The sequence below is a fragment of the Channa argus genome, chromosome 1 (assembly GCF_033026475.1).
Source record: "Channa argus isolate prfri chromosome 1, Channa argus male v1.0, whole genome shotgun sequence".
Lineage (NCBI taxonomy): Eukaryota > Metazoa > Chordata > Actinopteri > Anabantiformes > Channidae > Channa > Channa argus.
The window spans coordinates 35,377,116-35,392,470 of record NC_090197.1 but is presented as its reverse complement, the minus strand read 5'-3'; the positions used below and the strand labels follow the sequence as shown (position 1 = coordinate 35,392,470).

Genomic DNA, 15,355 nt, shown 5'->3' with positions numbered 1-15,355 from the left:
TGTTGTTTAAAAACCTAGTGCTGACATTAGCCACAGAGAAACTCAACAGCTGGTAGCTCAGCTGGAGATGTGGGTGCAAAGGAGCTAATGTACTCTTGAGTTGCTTGTTGCAGGAGAAATGAGGAATAAACATTCCCACATATTAAAACATCTAGTGCTGAGCCCAGCAAATGACTTTACACTTTCAGTACATTACAAGACCTGTAAAAAAAGGTTTCAGTCACAGTGGTTCATTGTAGTGCATACACTTTCTCTCTGTGTATCACCTGCTTGTGTGTGTGTGTGTGTGTGTGTGTGTGTGTGTGTGTGTGTGTGTGTGTGTGTGTGTGTGTGTGTGTGTGTGTGATGTATTACTTAGGTCCATAGCACATGCACAGGCTGGCCAGGTATCCATTGGAAAAAGCGAAGAATATCATGAAGATGATGTACCAGGCATCATGATAAAACGGCACAGGGAAGAGGGTACGAGGCTGGACGTTGCACAGCATGAACAGAGGGATGAAGATGACCCGGAGACCCACCAGTACAGGGAGCCAGATACTGTCTTTACCCGGCTGCAGATAGAGTAAGTGAGTTTTAACAAGTCGGTTAAGTGTTTTACACCGATTAAGTTTCTCTGTAAATCTTTTTTCTCAAATGTTTGACTATGTAATTGCGAAAGAAAGCACCCGATCAGTGTTTATTGCTAAATAAATTCTTATGATAGAGGAGCAGATGACTGTCATTATCTGTAGTAACTGTGACTGTGTTAAGTAATTCAGAATGAAATGATTCAATTTCATAGAATGTCAAGTGACAGCTGGGTCAATTCAGTCTAAAAGGTGAACGCAAGGATCCAATAGAGAACATCTTTAACGTCCTAAAATCGAGTTACACTGAGACCAAACAGGAAATGAGCATCTAAACTGCCTAAATCATTCGACTGCTGGAACTAGCATGAAAGTAAAGTAACTTGTTAAAGCAAACAAGAGAATGGAACCATAGAAGAAATCCATTCACAAGAATAGACGTGATGCTCAGATGTGGCTGTCAACTCCGGTCCTTAAGTTCTTCACCCCCCACTGTTGATTACCTGAATCAGGCCTGCTTATTCAATCAGAAGCTGGAAGACATCATCTTAGATCTGAGTGGAGTAGGGAAGACAAAGTAAATTGGTAATTTCCCTCTTCTGACTGAGTAGCCTGAACCAAGTCATCAGCAGTGGGTAGGTTAGAAAACAAGCAGGACTGGAGTACTTGAGGACCAGGGTTGAAAACAGCTTCCTTTATAAACACAAGTGTTTTTTTCTCCCTCCCTCCTTCTCCATGCACAGCATCACACACACAAACACTTTAACCAAAGAAACTGCTAATGCTCGAAACAAATGGTCGTTTAACAGATTTGAAACAAGCAGGCAGTTAATCCAGGACTCATAATCACCAGAAGACATCTACTGAACCTGCAGGCGACTTTACAGTTAGCCAGAAACAAGCGTGTAAAATAATTATGTTCACGCTGAATTCTGAGGAAGCTCAAACTTTATCTGTCAAACCACTCTGCACAAGGGCCTGTTTCATGACGCCTGCTCAATAACACCAGATATCATCTTTGGCTTTAATCCAGGGTTTTTAGGTTTTATACTCCTACCATCCAGAAAATTGTTTGAAAACTTCAGAAACCCTCTCTCCAAAGTCAGACAGGTTGTCTCTGTGTTAATCATTATTGTAATTTTCCAAACATACCTACAGAAATTCCCAGTATTGCACGTCCATTGGTCAGCTGTACAGAGGTGAGCAATGTTCTTCTAAGATGGGGATTACCTCTAGTTTTCTAAACGATGTGCTATTAATTGTGGCACTTTCAATATGAACTACTGAGTGTTACAATAGAGATGTCTAAAAATGTGCACCATTTTCCCCATACTTTGGACGCCTTTTCACCCCTGCCTCCCTGTGTGACAGTACATCTTATAAACGAGGGGAAATGATATTATCTTAACTATGCATAGCTGAGCTCTTGAGTAAGTTAGAAAACTCAATTCTGTTGATGAAATGACTTGTTGTAGTGTTGCTACTGACCACCATACAGACAGCCGTCAGACTTCTGCCAGCCCAGTCCATCACGTTGAACAGGAGGAAACACGACACAGGAATGAAGTAAGTATCTGAAGTGGGAGTAAGATAAACAAGCTGTTATTAAAAACAAAAATGAAAATGTCAAATAAAAACCTCTGAGGGCTTCAATAAGGGAGTGTAAGTCTGTGCTTTCACTGATGTGGAAGCTTGAATTCACAGCTTTCAATGTGGATTCCAGTTGTGACCCCCAGTCACATCACAGAAAGGATCAAAACATCCAGAAGAATCTCACAGTTTTGTTTAGTTTTTTGTTTTTTACTGATTTGAGGTCATGTGAATTTAAACTGACACCAGCTTCTGTGCTCCATGTCAGAGAAAAGTGAAAGTCAACAGAATATTTTTAGTAGATTATTCCTTAAGGAGATGTTTGTATGGACTTGACTTCTTTATTTCAATTTAATCAATTTAATAAAGCAAACGTTTCTCTAACACTAATGCAGTAAAGTGTGACCCTCAAATGTCAGATTATTCCAGTCTTGTTAGTGTAACCTGGAGCAGATGTAAGAGACCGACACTCACCCCAGGCACCTCCATCTGCTATTGTGGACTTGACATCGACGGTTACGGCCGGAAATGTTCCAATGGTGACGGTAAAGATGAAGCACACTGACAGAGCCATCCCCCAGATCTAAATAAAGAGCACAAGACAAACGTTATCAAATTTGTTTAATGTCTGTCATCCAGGTTTTCTGAAAGGACCTAGTTATCGTTGTCTAAAAATGGAATGACAGGCTTTACATGTAGTTACAATTGGCAACCTCAAAGCAAAAAATTTTCATACAGCCATCAGAAATGTCTTGATTCTGTAGCTGCACAAAGAATTTTTGGAAACAAAGACAGTGATTTATATCAATTCATAAAATATTTAAATTAAAACAGCATGAAAATAATTTCACCTGTTTGAAGATGTTGAACACAGATACAGTGGGTCCGGATTCATCCTCCGATTGCATCTCTGCTGGGTTTTCTGAAAGAGAAGCAAACAACTTAGTGACTGTGCTGAAAGTTTACACACACTTTTTTTAATGTAGGGGTTCGTTTACACCCTGTCACACTAGAAATTAACACAACAGACACATCAGTCAATCAGGTTGACTGAAAAAAAGACCTCTAATGGGTCTGACTTCTGTGGTCAGAGTGTAGAAAATTATAGAAGTGAAAACAATCCAGACGGCTTGCTTAACACAAAGCATCTATCGGATAATGAGTTTCTGGAAGAAAATGTTCTGTGACAATGTTACAAGACTTGCAGTTGGAGCACTTTCAAGGCTTGGGAAGAATTCTTCTGGTTCAATCTTCAGTATAATGGATAAGTGACTGTGTTGAAAATGTCTGGTTCTTTCATAAAAAGTCAAAAAGATACAATGCTTTGTGCATTAAAAACAAAAATATGTTTCAAAAGCAAGAATAAGACACCTTGAAACTCAAAGCTTAATATTTGTGGGCATGTTCACAGCTAGTCAAACCGTCAAGAGTTATGCTAAATAAAACAACTTTACTTTACTGCTGAAATGTGTCCACAGCTTCAACTTTCATAATTATTATTTTGAAATGCAACCTGAGCAGGGCCTATGGGCATATATGTATTGGTGGACAACTGATATAGGTTTTTCAAAGGCCAATCTTTAGAGAGCAGGGAGGCAGATGGGCAATTTATATTATTGTATCACATAAAATAAATACTGAGTATTTCAATTATTTCAAGTAATTTCAAATAAATGAGAATTGAGCAAAATAAATTAATTTAGAACCAGATTAAAATGAATTTCTATTTTAGGGCACTAACAAGATTTTTCTAAAAATGCTTTACTGTAATTTTAAATAACCTAAAAGACACACATTCAGTTGGGTAAATTTTATAAAACTCAGTCTAAAATATTCATTAGTATTCCTATTCATTTTTGTTGAAACAGTTTCATGTGTGCTGAATCAACTGTATGAACATTATAGAGGCTTTATAGTATTTGATGCTGTTGAGTTGTGTTGTGTTCTACTAACACAGGTTACATTATAACCTTGAAGTGAGGATTTATTGTAGGACTGTTGGATTTGACTGACTTAGTTTTAGCTGTAGCTGCGAGCTCAAGTGGTAGAGCAAAAGAATGGGATGGAGAAGATCAAATCCCAGAGCAAGTCACTCAGCACTAACTCCCTAGTTGCCACCTTTAGCTGCCCACTGATCCCCCAGGGAGATTGATTAAATGCAGAGAACGGATAGGATACATATGTATAACATGTACAGTCATGGCCAAAGAAAATATAACCTTTCACTCAGAAAATTCTTCCAATTACAAATGTTGTGGTACTCACATTGCTTATTGTTTTTGTTTGCACTGGAACAACACACAAAAAAAAAAAACAGAAGAAAAGTCAAACTTTATAAAAATTCACAAGCCAAAAAAATGCACTGGACAAAATTATTGGCACCCTTAACTTGATATTTGGTAGCACCCCCTTTGGAAAAAATAACTGAAATCAATCCCCTCCTGCAACAATGAATGAGTTTCTTCCACTTCTCTACTGGAAGTTTGGACCACTCTGCTTTTGCAAACTGCTCCAGGTCTTTCTGATTTGAAGGATGACTTCTCCCAATTGCTGTTTGGAGATCTTTCGACAGGTGTTCTATGGGATTCAGATGTGGACTCATTGCTGGCCATTACAGAACTCTGCTTTTTGAAGTGTGTTTCGGGTCATTGTCGTGCTGGAACAGCTTAGCTATGCCTATCCTGATGATTACCAAAGAATCCATTAACTCCACTTTGGTAATCATCAGGTTTCATGATACTGTTCACACAAAGGCATCCAGTGCCAGTAGCAGCAAAGCAACCTCAAAACATCTTTGGGACTGTGTGTTCTTTTCTTTGAAGGCCTCATTTCTTTTTCTGTAAATAGTTCCATGATGTCCAAAAGCTCTACTTTTATCTCATCTGTCCACAATATATTCTCCCAGAAGGATTGTGATTTTATCACATACGTTCTGGCAAACTTCATACTTGCTTTTTTATGCCTGTGTCTCAGTAGTAGTGTCTTCCATGGTCCCCTACCATAGCTTCCCTTTTCATTCAGATGGCGACGGATAGTGCAAGCTGACATTTCTGTACCCTGTGTCTGCAGATCAATTTTGGCCATGACTGTATTTTGTATGTGCTCACAACATAATAAAAAACTTAAGCTGTGGGAAACAGTGTTTTGTTTACAGCAAATCAGAACTGTGCATCTTAAAAAAAAGAAAAAAGAAAAAAAAGAACAGTTCTATCACTCGACTAAAACAGCAATCATGCGATAGAAATGTAATCAACACACCTTTTGCTCAGTTTAAGTCCTCTTAACAATTCAGGTAAGGGCAGTGCGCTCCTCGCACAAGCTCACACACATAATTCAAACATTGTACTAGGGGCCTCATAGGATAAAGTACGGATAATGTTGGGACTCAAATACTTGCGTTCTCACATCCACCTATTGAATCAAATACATTTTTGGGTTAATCAATCAATCAACAATATGTACCTTTTTTGAATAAATCCATTTTATTCTCCTCATCAGCAGCATGGGCAGGTCCATTACTCTCTGTGTAGTACTGGAAAAATTCCTGTTGACCAAAATAACATAATGAGCCAAAACAGCCAGAAAAGGGAATAAACACAGGACAATACGTTCTTTGAGATGGTGGAAATTTTCACTGGCAGATGTGTTTTCTATGACTTCACAGACTGAGGAGTGTGGACTGAATGGAATAAAGAAAGACAGAAATTTATACAGCTTATGTAAAAAGCACTCTTGTGAAAATACGTAGTCCTTCTCTTCCCAAAAAAGTACAAGGTAATAACAAAATAGGAACATTGTAGAAAGTTGTACTAAAACAAATTAATAGAATACAAATTAGAACAAAATGAACTCTCTAAAACAATGTTTAGAGAATATAAGGTCTCACCATCTTGGGCAGAGCGAGGTAGGCTAATATGGCCAGTAAAACAACAACACAGGCTGTAATGAAGTAGCCAAAAGCACTGTCCTGCAGAGCTGATCCACCTGCAGACAAAGACCATTAGTGTATTAAAAGACAATTTTAAATACAAATTTAATCCACTATGGAAACTTGAACCAGTTACTTTTAATGATGTTACTGCAAGGCAGGAAAGAAAGCATATTTGGAGACAAATGCAATTGTTTTCAAGTTGTATTCCTCTTTTAGGTTTCATACAATTAAAATCTGAAAGTATATTTACTAGCCATAAATATGCTAGTGATATTCATTGTAGGCAGGACTGTCAAATGCCTAAGAATGTCAGGACTGCAAGCTGTGATGTCTCTGCATGTGTATGCTGCCAATTTCTAACAACATAATTCGGAAGTTGATCGAATAATAAATTAATTTTCAATTAATCTTCTTTTTCTTAAGTAATAGCAAACACACTTGTGGCCGCTTCTTTGGTGACAGATTGATAACATGTTCTCACAACACATATAGAAAGTGTCCAATGATCTTCCAAAGGACTAATTCTGACTAGGATGTCAAATTAACACAGTTAAAAGTTAGTCACTGAACATTTGGTCGGCCTTTTACAGAAAAGAAATTAATCACTGAACACGTTTCATAGAAAATGTCTGTGAGCTTAATTAAGAAATAAACTAGAAACTAGGGCTTAACAAAGAACATAAATAACTATAAATCATTTAAAACCATATTCAATTTAATATAACTAAATTTTTAAATTACATAAGCTACACAAAAAAGCATTCCTGCAGGTTCCACACGCCTGCAGACAAAGTGACAGTGATTAAAGAAAGTTTAAGACACAAACAAGTTTAACTGCAGTGCAACTAACCATAGTATGGGTGGATGTTATTGGTTGGTATTTTTAGTGTGTGTGTGTGTTTGTATACACATGGCCAACATTAAAGAGAGTTTTTATGATATTCTGACCTACGCTGTGAATTTTTATCACTTATAGCCTGTTTGCACTGAATTATACAGAAGCAGAACCGATGAAAAATGTGCATGCTAACTTGCAATCATAGAGCTGCTCTTGAAGAAATCTATTAATAATATTAGAACTGTACAACCAGTTCCACCTACTAAACAATTAGCATCTGTGTAGTTATTTTGTCCACCACCTGTCTATTCAAACGACAGAAGGGATGCACTAGTGTTTTGTGTAAGAGACATACTGGCAAGTGCACAGATCATGGAGAAAGCTGCGAAGGTGCCAGCAAGCCCCTGTCCACTCATGATGGGAGTGGTATAGGAAGCAGGCAGGATCCCTGCAAGCCCAAACAGACTGCCCTGAAGGATCGCCCCGAACGCTGGGGAGGGACAGAAAACAAGACAAGGTTAAGAATTAGCATAATTTAGAGAGTCACTCTAAAACACAGAAGTAAATGCATTGTTGCAAAGCAACGTTAAAAAACGTTTAAAATTAATTAGCTAAAGAAATCGACTGAGAGAATGTGCCAACTACGGTATCGAAGCATCAAGTTCAACATTTTCCCCACTCTAAATCCAACATAAGGCTCTACAGGTTTAAAGAGCCGGTGAGCTTATCCCTACTGCTCAGTGAACCATTGTAAGTGATAAACACAGGTAAGTTACAGACTGTTTTAAAGCTCAGTGAGAAATGGGAGTAATATGTGAATTTGCATTTTTGTATTTGTGCATCCTTCAAAGGATTTGCCCAACAAAACAAGTGTAGATGACTTTAATAAGAGGGAGAAGACAGGAAGAAATGGAAAAGAGGTAAAGGAATCTTAAATAATCTAAATTATTGCAGTCAAAGAAAACAGGATCTGAAATAACTTGATTTTACTTTTGAATTTGACTGAACAGAATATTTGAAATAATAGAACAAATAAACATTTCCCTGACAGATCTGTTAGAAAAGATGATAACTGCATTATAGTGATATTTAAAACTTTTTTCTGTAATTATTACATCTATTTGAATTTAAGAAAAGTAGTCACTCTGCCAGCGGGTTTGGCTTTTGTTGTAATATTAAAAATATAACACTGAATCAAAACTCAAAAGCAAAGTCTGTTTTTTTTCTTTAATTGCTTTCTTCAGGGTCAAGTAATTTCAAAGAAAGTTGTAAATTCTTCATTTTTGTGGAAGGGTACAGAGAATTTTGGAAACATCTTTAGGTTCATTTGTTGTTAAGAGAATATCCCTGTAGCAGCTGCTGAAGGATTGTGTAATAATTATTACTTGTATATTTAGAAACTCACAGTTGATGCAGACAATTTTGATCATTGTGAGGGTGAAGAAGGTTAATGGGGTCATATCCAACTTGACCATCACTGCTGTCAAAAAAAAAACCACCAGGATGACTGTCAAGCTGCCAGAGATCCGCAGCTTCTGAGGAATCCTAAGGAATCAGATTCAATTCAAAGAGAATAAACTTTAATAATCCTGTACTACCTGGTAAAGAGCCCTACCCATCCCCATTTTAGAATAAGATTTATTAACATAATACATTCTGTATTCTGTCACGTCAATTTATGTTAAAAAAAAAAATTATAAAAAAAAAAAAATTACATTTCCGGCAAACAAACAAGGTAAAGAAAAGAAGCAATATAGAAAACTGGGTTATGTCCCATTGTCATACAGAAACTAAAACAAATATTTCCCAAACATGACAGTGAATCAATGCTATTCCAAGGAAGATGACATCCTTCCACTAGAAAGAGCAAGAGAGTGGAAAATAGAGTGCACTAGGTCAGTTCCCAATGAGCAGTTCTTTGTTTAAAACAGGAAATCTTTGCTCAAAAACATGAGAATTGAAAAAAACAGACAAGAGGTCAGCAGAAATAAATCGAGTATACTGGGAAATAGCAGAACAGCAGCTCTTTCAGCATCTCTTTTGTGAAAGTTTGAAAGGGAAGCAGCGAGAGATATGATAGAAAATAAGGGCAAGCAGAAAACAAATTCTTCAGACCAAACTAGAAGTCTCCTAAACTGCATTTTAGTCGCACTTCAATTAATAGACATTTTTAACTAAGATACCTATTATAGATCAGCATACAATCTGTGTATTAGGTACCTGTCTTTGTACAACAAACCTATCTTTGCACAAAACGTAACTGCTAATTAGTAGGCAACAAGGTGGATACCTTTGGTGTATGAAGGAGTTAAGACAGGTAAAAATAAGCAGAGACACCATGGCACAGAGTGTCATCACGTTGTTAAATTTTGACTCCAGCACATTGCGGTTGTCCTTGGCATCCAATGTCCCATTAGAGGTCTGATTTAGAAGCAGTTCTGTGGTTGGGTCCTTCAGCCTTGTTGTAAAGTACTGGGGAAAATGATTATGCAGGAATTAATATATTACAATGATAAATGTTCTTTCAACCTCATACTAACAGTGCAATGAGTGATAATTTAATAAAGTAACAAGTTTTTGTCATATGATTGTGATTTGATATAAAAGGCATGTAAGGCATGTGTCTGTTTTAGACCCTAGATTTTTTTTTGCAGGAAAATAATCTACAAATGTTAATGTCCAAACAGACCAATAGTAAGAGGTTATAAAAATGTTTTCACCCAACAAAGACTGCAACATAACATGATTTATCAGCATTAGAAATTATACCAAACTGAATCAATACCACCCTTAAACAGTTTTTAGAGATTAAATGTATGACTAAATGATTAATTGTACAATTTATTGCAGGGCTGTTACATTAGGCAGAGGCTAGGCAGACCTCATAAACATGTTGAATTATTTATCATATTTGTAAACAAATATGAGCACTGGGCTCGTATTTAATATGCCCAAATTTGGGCATCTGCAAAAAAAGATCTCCTTAAGGGTGCATCTAAATCAAACCCCCGGGATTTGGAAACTGAAATTCCACATTTTCAAGAAGTTAAAATTCCTTTCTATAAGGGAAGCCAGACCTTTCAATTAACAAGTCACAAACAAAAGGCTAACAGCTGGGCTCTTCCTCTAACTTCCACCTAACTGTTCTTTCAGAGTTCTACAGGAAACATGCCTGGTAATGTCATGTCCCCCGAAGATGAAAATAGTCCCAAAAGCATGCTTAACTTACCATTGTTGCCGTCATGAAGAAATTCCATGGTAAGAGGGTTCCCAAACCCAGGATGAAGAAGATTATCCAGACTGCTTTGTACCTTGAAAATGGGCCAAATGGAAATTCACATGAAAATACATCAAAGAAGTCCTTCAACTTATTATTAGTCACTATTCAAAACTATTTATTCACTGGGTCAAGTCCAAATATTTTTAGCAGACACTAATAAATAAAAATGAAAACAAACTATTAGATTTTACCAAGAATGAAAGAAACAGTTCCTTTTCTTTTAAAAAGAGCTTTTCTTACTTGTCCTGGGGTGCGTTAATGGCCGTCATGGTTCTTGTTAGTGAGTTGGAGGTATGTGTTCAGTACGGGTTTGATGTGGGGGACCAGGTCTGCTATACAAAGATAACAAATGTTTTTAACCCTTAAAGCATTTAGTCTTCTAGCACTGGCATATTTATCATCAGCAGCCATCTGTCACTCTTTTCTATATTTACATTTTCTTATTACCTTGTTAATGGCCCACACATTAACACAATAATGACAACGGACCAATTCAGTTAAAACCCTCATGTTCAGTTTAAGACTTTATGCCAACATTTATTGCAAATTTTACAGATGCGGTGAAAGCTAAATTTCCTTTTGCTCAATTTTTGAGATGCAAGCATTTCTTGGTCTTTACTAAGATGTGAAAAACTGAAGACACGAACAATAAGTGGTTACATATAACACAATTCAGACAGATTGTGGCAACTTTGTGGGAAAGTTGCATGGCCATTGTTGAAAAACAACCTTCCACTGTATCCCTCTTTAAGTATGCCTTAAACAGTATAAAATAAATATAAATAATTACAATTTTCCATTCTAATAATCTCTCTATATAGACTTACTTAGAGCAAAATTCACTCAGTGTCAAAAGATTCTTCTTTCTTCAAATGTAAGCTAATGTGAAGACTGAACAAGCTCTGCATGTTTGATTTTATACTTTACAAAGGTTTAGTAAGTTGATACCCCAATGTCAGCCGCCCATTAGACCTGCCCCAACTTGTATCGCAGTCCCCCCCACCCCCCCACCCCCCCGTTCTGCCTTTTCTCTCCAAAACAAGCTCTTTTCTTTCACCCATCCCTTCTTAAACATTTTTACATTTATGTAGGGTGTGGGATTATAAAGTTCCTTCAAAACGTTCTTTCTAGAATTGAAATCACATTTAGAGATATCACGAAATCAAAAAAAGTTTGAAAAGGAAGGAACTAATTCCACAGTATACTTGAGTCTTTTCACTTTCCTTTTCCATCTGTTCTACTGTTCTACTTAATTTCTCCCTCCATTTCCAGTTATGTTCTCTGCTGTCACTCATTTCTCAGCTCATTTCATCAGATGCTTTTCCTGCAGCACATCTATAATGTTTTAAAATTACCTTTGCCTTCGTAATACTTCCTTTTTTCTTTCTACTTTCTTACATAGCTATCTACTGCCTCAAATGATTCTTTGTTGTTTTAGCAGCACTCTTTAGTTTATCCAACACTTTTTATGCTCTCTCATTCCTCTTTCCTAGCATTTTCCCCTTCGGATGTGATAGAAGAAATTTGCTCAGATAGCTGTGTGATACATTCTCCAAACTTCCCTTCAAGACATTTCAACTTTAGAAAACACGGACAAATTTGGAATTAAATCAAGCTAAACAACACAATGCAATGTTTAGCTTGTGTGAGTAAATACATGGTCGTGAGCACTTAAATGCAGAAGCTAATGGCTAAATAAAATACAGTGATTTATCAACCAACTAGGAGTAGTGAGTAAATAAATGTTTTAAAAGGGCACTGTGTTGAATCAATGCAGAAATGCACCGCAAAGACAGAGAAGAGGATGGCTAGTAAGTAAGTAAACAAGGATGTAAACAATGCAGGTTTAAAATATTTAGGAAAAATCTGCGATGCAAATATTGCATAAAAAAGGAAATACATTAATTAGAATTTACAAGATGTATTTTTAACATTGAATGTTACCTTTTATACATTTACAAGAATGCTCTACGGTGCCCCTTATATATTTGATTTATCCAAAGCAGAATAGACTATAGTTATTTGCAGCATCATCTAGTTTTCTTTTTGCTCACATAAATGATAAATCCCATGGTTGATCTGGCTGGTCATGATATATTCATATATTCACAGCAAGGACAGAGATTGCTCTATTTGACCAACCAGCCACACACAAACACACACAAACACACACTATATCCTGTTAAGGTTTGTTCTATAATGACCTGACTGAGCAGAGTCTGACTAAAAAACTACTGTCTAAATGAAAGGTCTGTGTGACACCTGAGATGGACCAGAAGTCCAACAGGCACAACACATTTAACAACATGTGAGAGTTTAAGTAAAAATCCATCACAAGAGCTGCATTTGCCATTTGATTTTTAACCAGACTTCTGAATGTGAAGTGTCAAAGTCAGAAGTACTAGTCACAAATACTTATCAAAATGTTCATTTATATGAATAAAAAAATATAATTACCTTATATTTATATTACAAAATTGTAGGATGTCGAATATCAGTATGTGCTAAGGATAAAAATGATATTCAACTGCTTATTGATTTTGTGTTGTTAAAATCTAAAACATTTTTTACAAAAAAATGCTTGTCAATTGATCACAATAACTTCAGAGACCTTTCGTAACTTTCCAAAGCTGGCAATCAGTGATGCACGCTATGGTTGCCCAGTGCAAGGGTGAGAGTTGAGTCAACCTGCAGCTTTTTTGTTTATTTGTTTATGTTCAGAATGACTTTAACTACTTAAATGCCTTCCAAAGCATTATCACCATATTTTACAATTATCAAATCCCAGTTTCTGTGACAGCTGGCTTTTCATTTTGCATTTTAGTGTGGCTAAACTATAAACTTTAACCACCCTCCAAATCCGTTAACATGTCATATGAACTTGTTTTTTTCTTGCATATCCAAAACCTATACACTAAATTAGCTGTCAGTATTTGACTTTGTGTGCCTCCTCATTCGTTGAGACACACAAAAGCATTATCAAATGCAGCATTAAAAAACACACAGCTACAACAGCAAGGATGATGGCATAAAATAAAGAGAGTTATAGACCTCCCATTTCAAATGTTTTACAACTAATGCCTCTGCAAACAGGACAGAAAATTGTATTAATCCCACGTACTAAGTAAACTTAATTTTTTATGTATCTGCGGGTGAAAGTGCATTTTACTACAGTTGTAATGACACTCAGTGTCAGATGATGAATCTAATAAGCACAGAACTGCACATATTCTTTGCAGGTACATTTTAAACTTCAGGTAAACACTCAACGGTGCCTTCTCCTTATTTTAACCACCATTTAGGTGCAACAACTTTTGTTCATAAATATGTAAATAAAAAAACTACCAGAAACTAGCTCTATTTGTAAATAAGAGAAAAATACCATACAAAAGCGTCCTCAAGTTGATAATTTTATAATGTCATATGTCCTAAGCCGTTCTGCGAATTTGCCACAGTCCATTCTGTAAGGCACAAGCAGGCAGAACAGAACTTAACTGTGGATGCTAAAGAGGAGTTAAGCTTGATTTATGGTCGTGCATTGAATCTATACAGAGACTATACCAATGTGAGTATTTATACTCATGCGCTGGTGTGTAAGTGTTTCGATGTAACTATAGTGCTACCACGTTAACTTTCTTTGGTGATCTACAAACAAAGGTGACTGAAACTAAAGGCTGTCAAACACTTAATCACTTTACAGCCAATTATTAATGTAATTTGGTCTGACCTAGTTGGTCCAGGCCAGTGCCAATCTGGCCTTGTCAACACTGACAGTCAACAGAGACAATCGATACGTGTGTGCTATCTAAAGATTCTAGTTTTTAGTCCTAAAACTCTGCCAGTCATTCTCACGCTTGTTTTTCTCAACATGTTTATTTTTTCAACCTGTATCGGCAGTCGATGACATCATGACTTTGATAGGCTTCAGGTATTTAGTATGGCGCAACTGCAAATCTACCAAGACATGGAAATCTGAATCTGTGGCAGAGATCCACAGCTCTGGTGGCAGAATCTGTCCACAGGACAACTATTAGTCTTGCACTCCACAAATCTGGCCTTTATGGAAGAGTTTCAAGAAGAAAGACATTGTTGAAAGAAAGACATAAGAATTCCCCACAAGCCATCTAGGGGACACAGCAAACATGTGGAAGAAGGTGCTCTGGTCAGACGAGACCAAAATTGAACTTTTTGGAATAAATACAAAACGGTATGTATGGCGGAAACCTAACACTGCACCCTGAACACACCATCGTGAAACAGGTGGTTGCAGCATCATGTTGTGGGGATGTGTTTATTCAGCGGGGACAGGGAAACTGGTCACAGTTGATGGGAAGATGGATGGAGCCAAATACAGGGCAATATTAGAAGTGAACCTGTTAAGAGTCTGCAAAAGACTTAAGACTGGGAAGGAGATTCATCTTCCAACAGGACAATGACCCTAAACACACAGTCAAAGCGACAATGGAATGGTTTAGATCAAAGCATATTCATGTGTTAGAATGAACCAGTCAAAGTCCAGACCTAAATCCAGTTGACAATCTGTGGCGAGACTGGAAAACTGCTGTTCACAGATGCTCTATACCCAATCTGACTGAGCTGGAGCTATTTTGCAAAGAAGAATGGGCAAAAATGTCACTCTCTAGATGTGCAAAGATGGTACAGACGTACCCCAAAAGACTTGCAGCTGTAACTGCAGCAAAAGAAGTTTTTACAAAGTATTGACTCAGTACAATTTATCTCAGTACAAAGTATCTAAATAAAAATATAAATAAAATAATCATCAGAAGCAACTCATTTATACTAAGGCACTTTGTGTTGTAAATGCCATCAGACGTGAAGTCTTCAAATGCTCAACTGTAAAAAACATTGTGATGATTCATATGCTGTTCACATCTGTGCCTGCCAACTACGTTTCTAATTTCACATTGCTCTTAAAATCCCCAGCACACACGCACACTTAAAAGATTGCTCAACAGCTCTGGCCGAGTACAGTCAGGGTGCAGTACATTGACTTTTACAACCTTGATTCCTATTTCACACTGCATTTCATCTTGCCCTTAGTTCATGGGCAGTATTAGTGACTCTGTCCTAAGTCTGCCTGAAGACCACAGATTAAAAATTGCAAGACAAAGAATGAGGGTGACCTT

General features: G+C 36.9%; 1 protein-coding gene across 8 annotated transcripts in view; it reads right to left on the bottom strand.

Moving 5' to 3' along the window:
* Positions 1-15,355, bottom strand: part of LOC137132935 (equilibrative nucleoside transporter 1-like) — a 34,070-nt gene that overhangs the window by 1,400 nt on the left and 17,315 nt on the right. For 5 of the 8 annotated variants that reach the window (XM_067515989.1, XM_067515997.1, XM_067516004.1 and 2 more), the window contains exons 2-12: positions 10,449-10,537; positions 10,158-10,239; positions 9,219-9,400; positions 8,334-8,473; positions 7,284-7,418; positions 6,046-6,143; positions 5,622-5,703; positions 3,011-3,081; positions 2,634-2,742; positions 2,058-2,143; positions 355-554 (exon numbers count right to left, since the gene is read on the bottom strand). In XM_067515989.1, the coding sequence (XP_067372090.1) occupies positions 355-554; positions 2,058-2,143; positions 2,634-2,742; positions 3,011-3,081; positions 5,622-5,703; positions 6,046-6,143; positions 7,284-7,418; positions 8,334-8,473; positions 9,219-9,400; positions 10,158-10,239; positions 10,449-10,477 (1,214 nt within the window). In that variant the 5' untranslated portion in view covers positions 10,478-10,537. Of the gene's footprint in view, positions 1-354; positions 555-2,057; positions 2,144-2,633; positions 2,743-3,010; positions 3,082-5,621; positions 5,704-6,045; positions 6,144-7,283; positions 7,419-8,333; positions 8,474-9,218; positions 9,401-10,157; positions 10,240-10,448; positions 10,541-15,355 lie in introns of all 8 variants that reach the window. The other 3 variants (XM_067515982.1, XM_067516013.1, XM_067515969.1) reach the window with 1 other exon arrangement.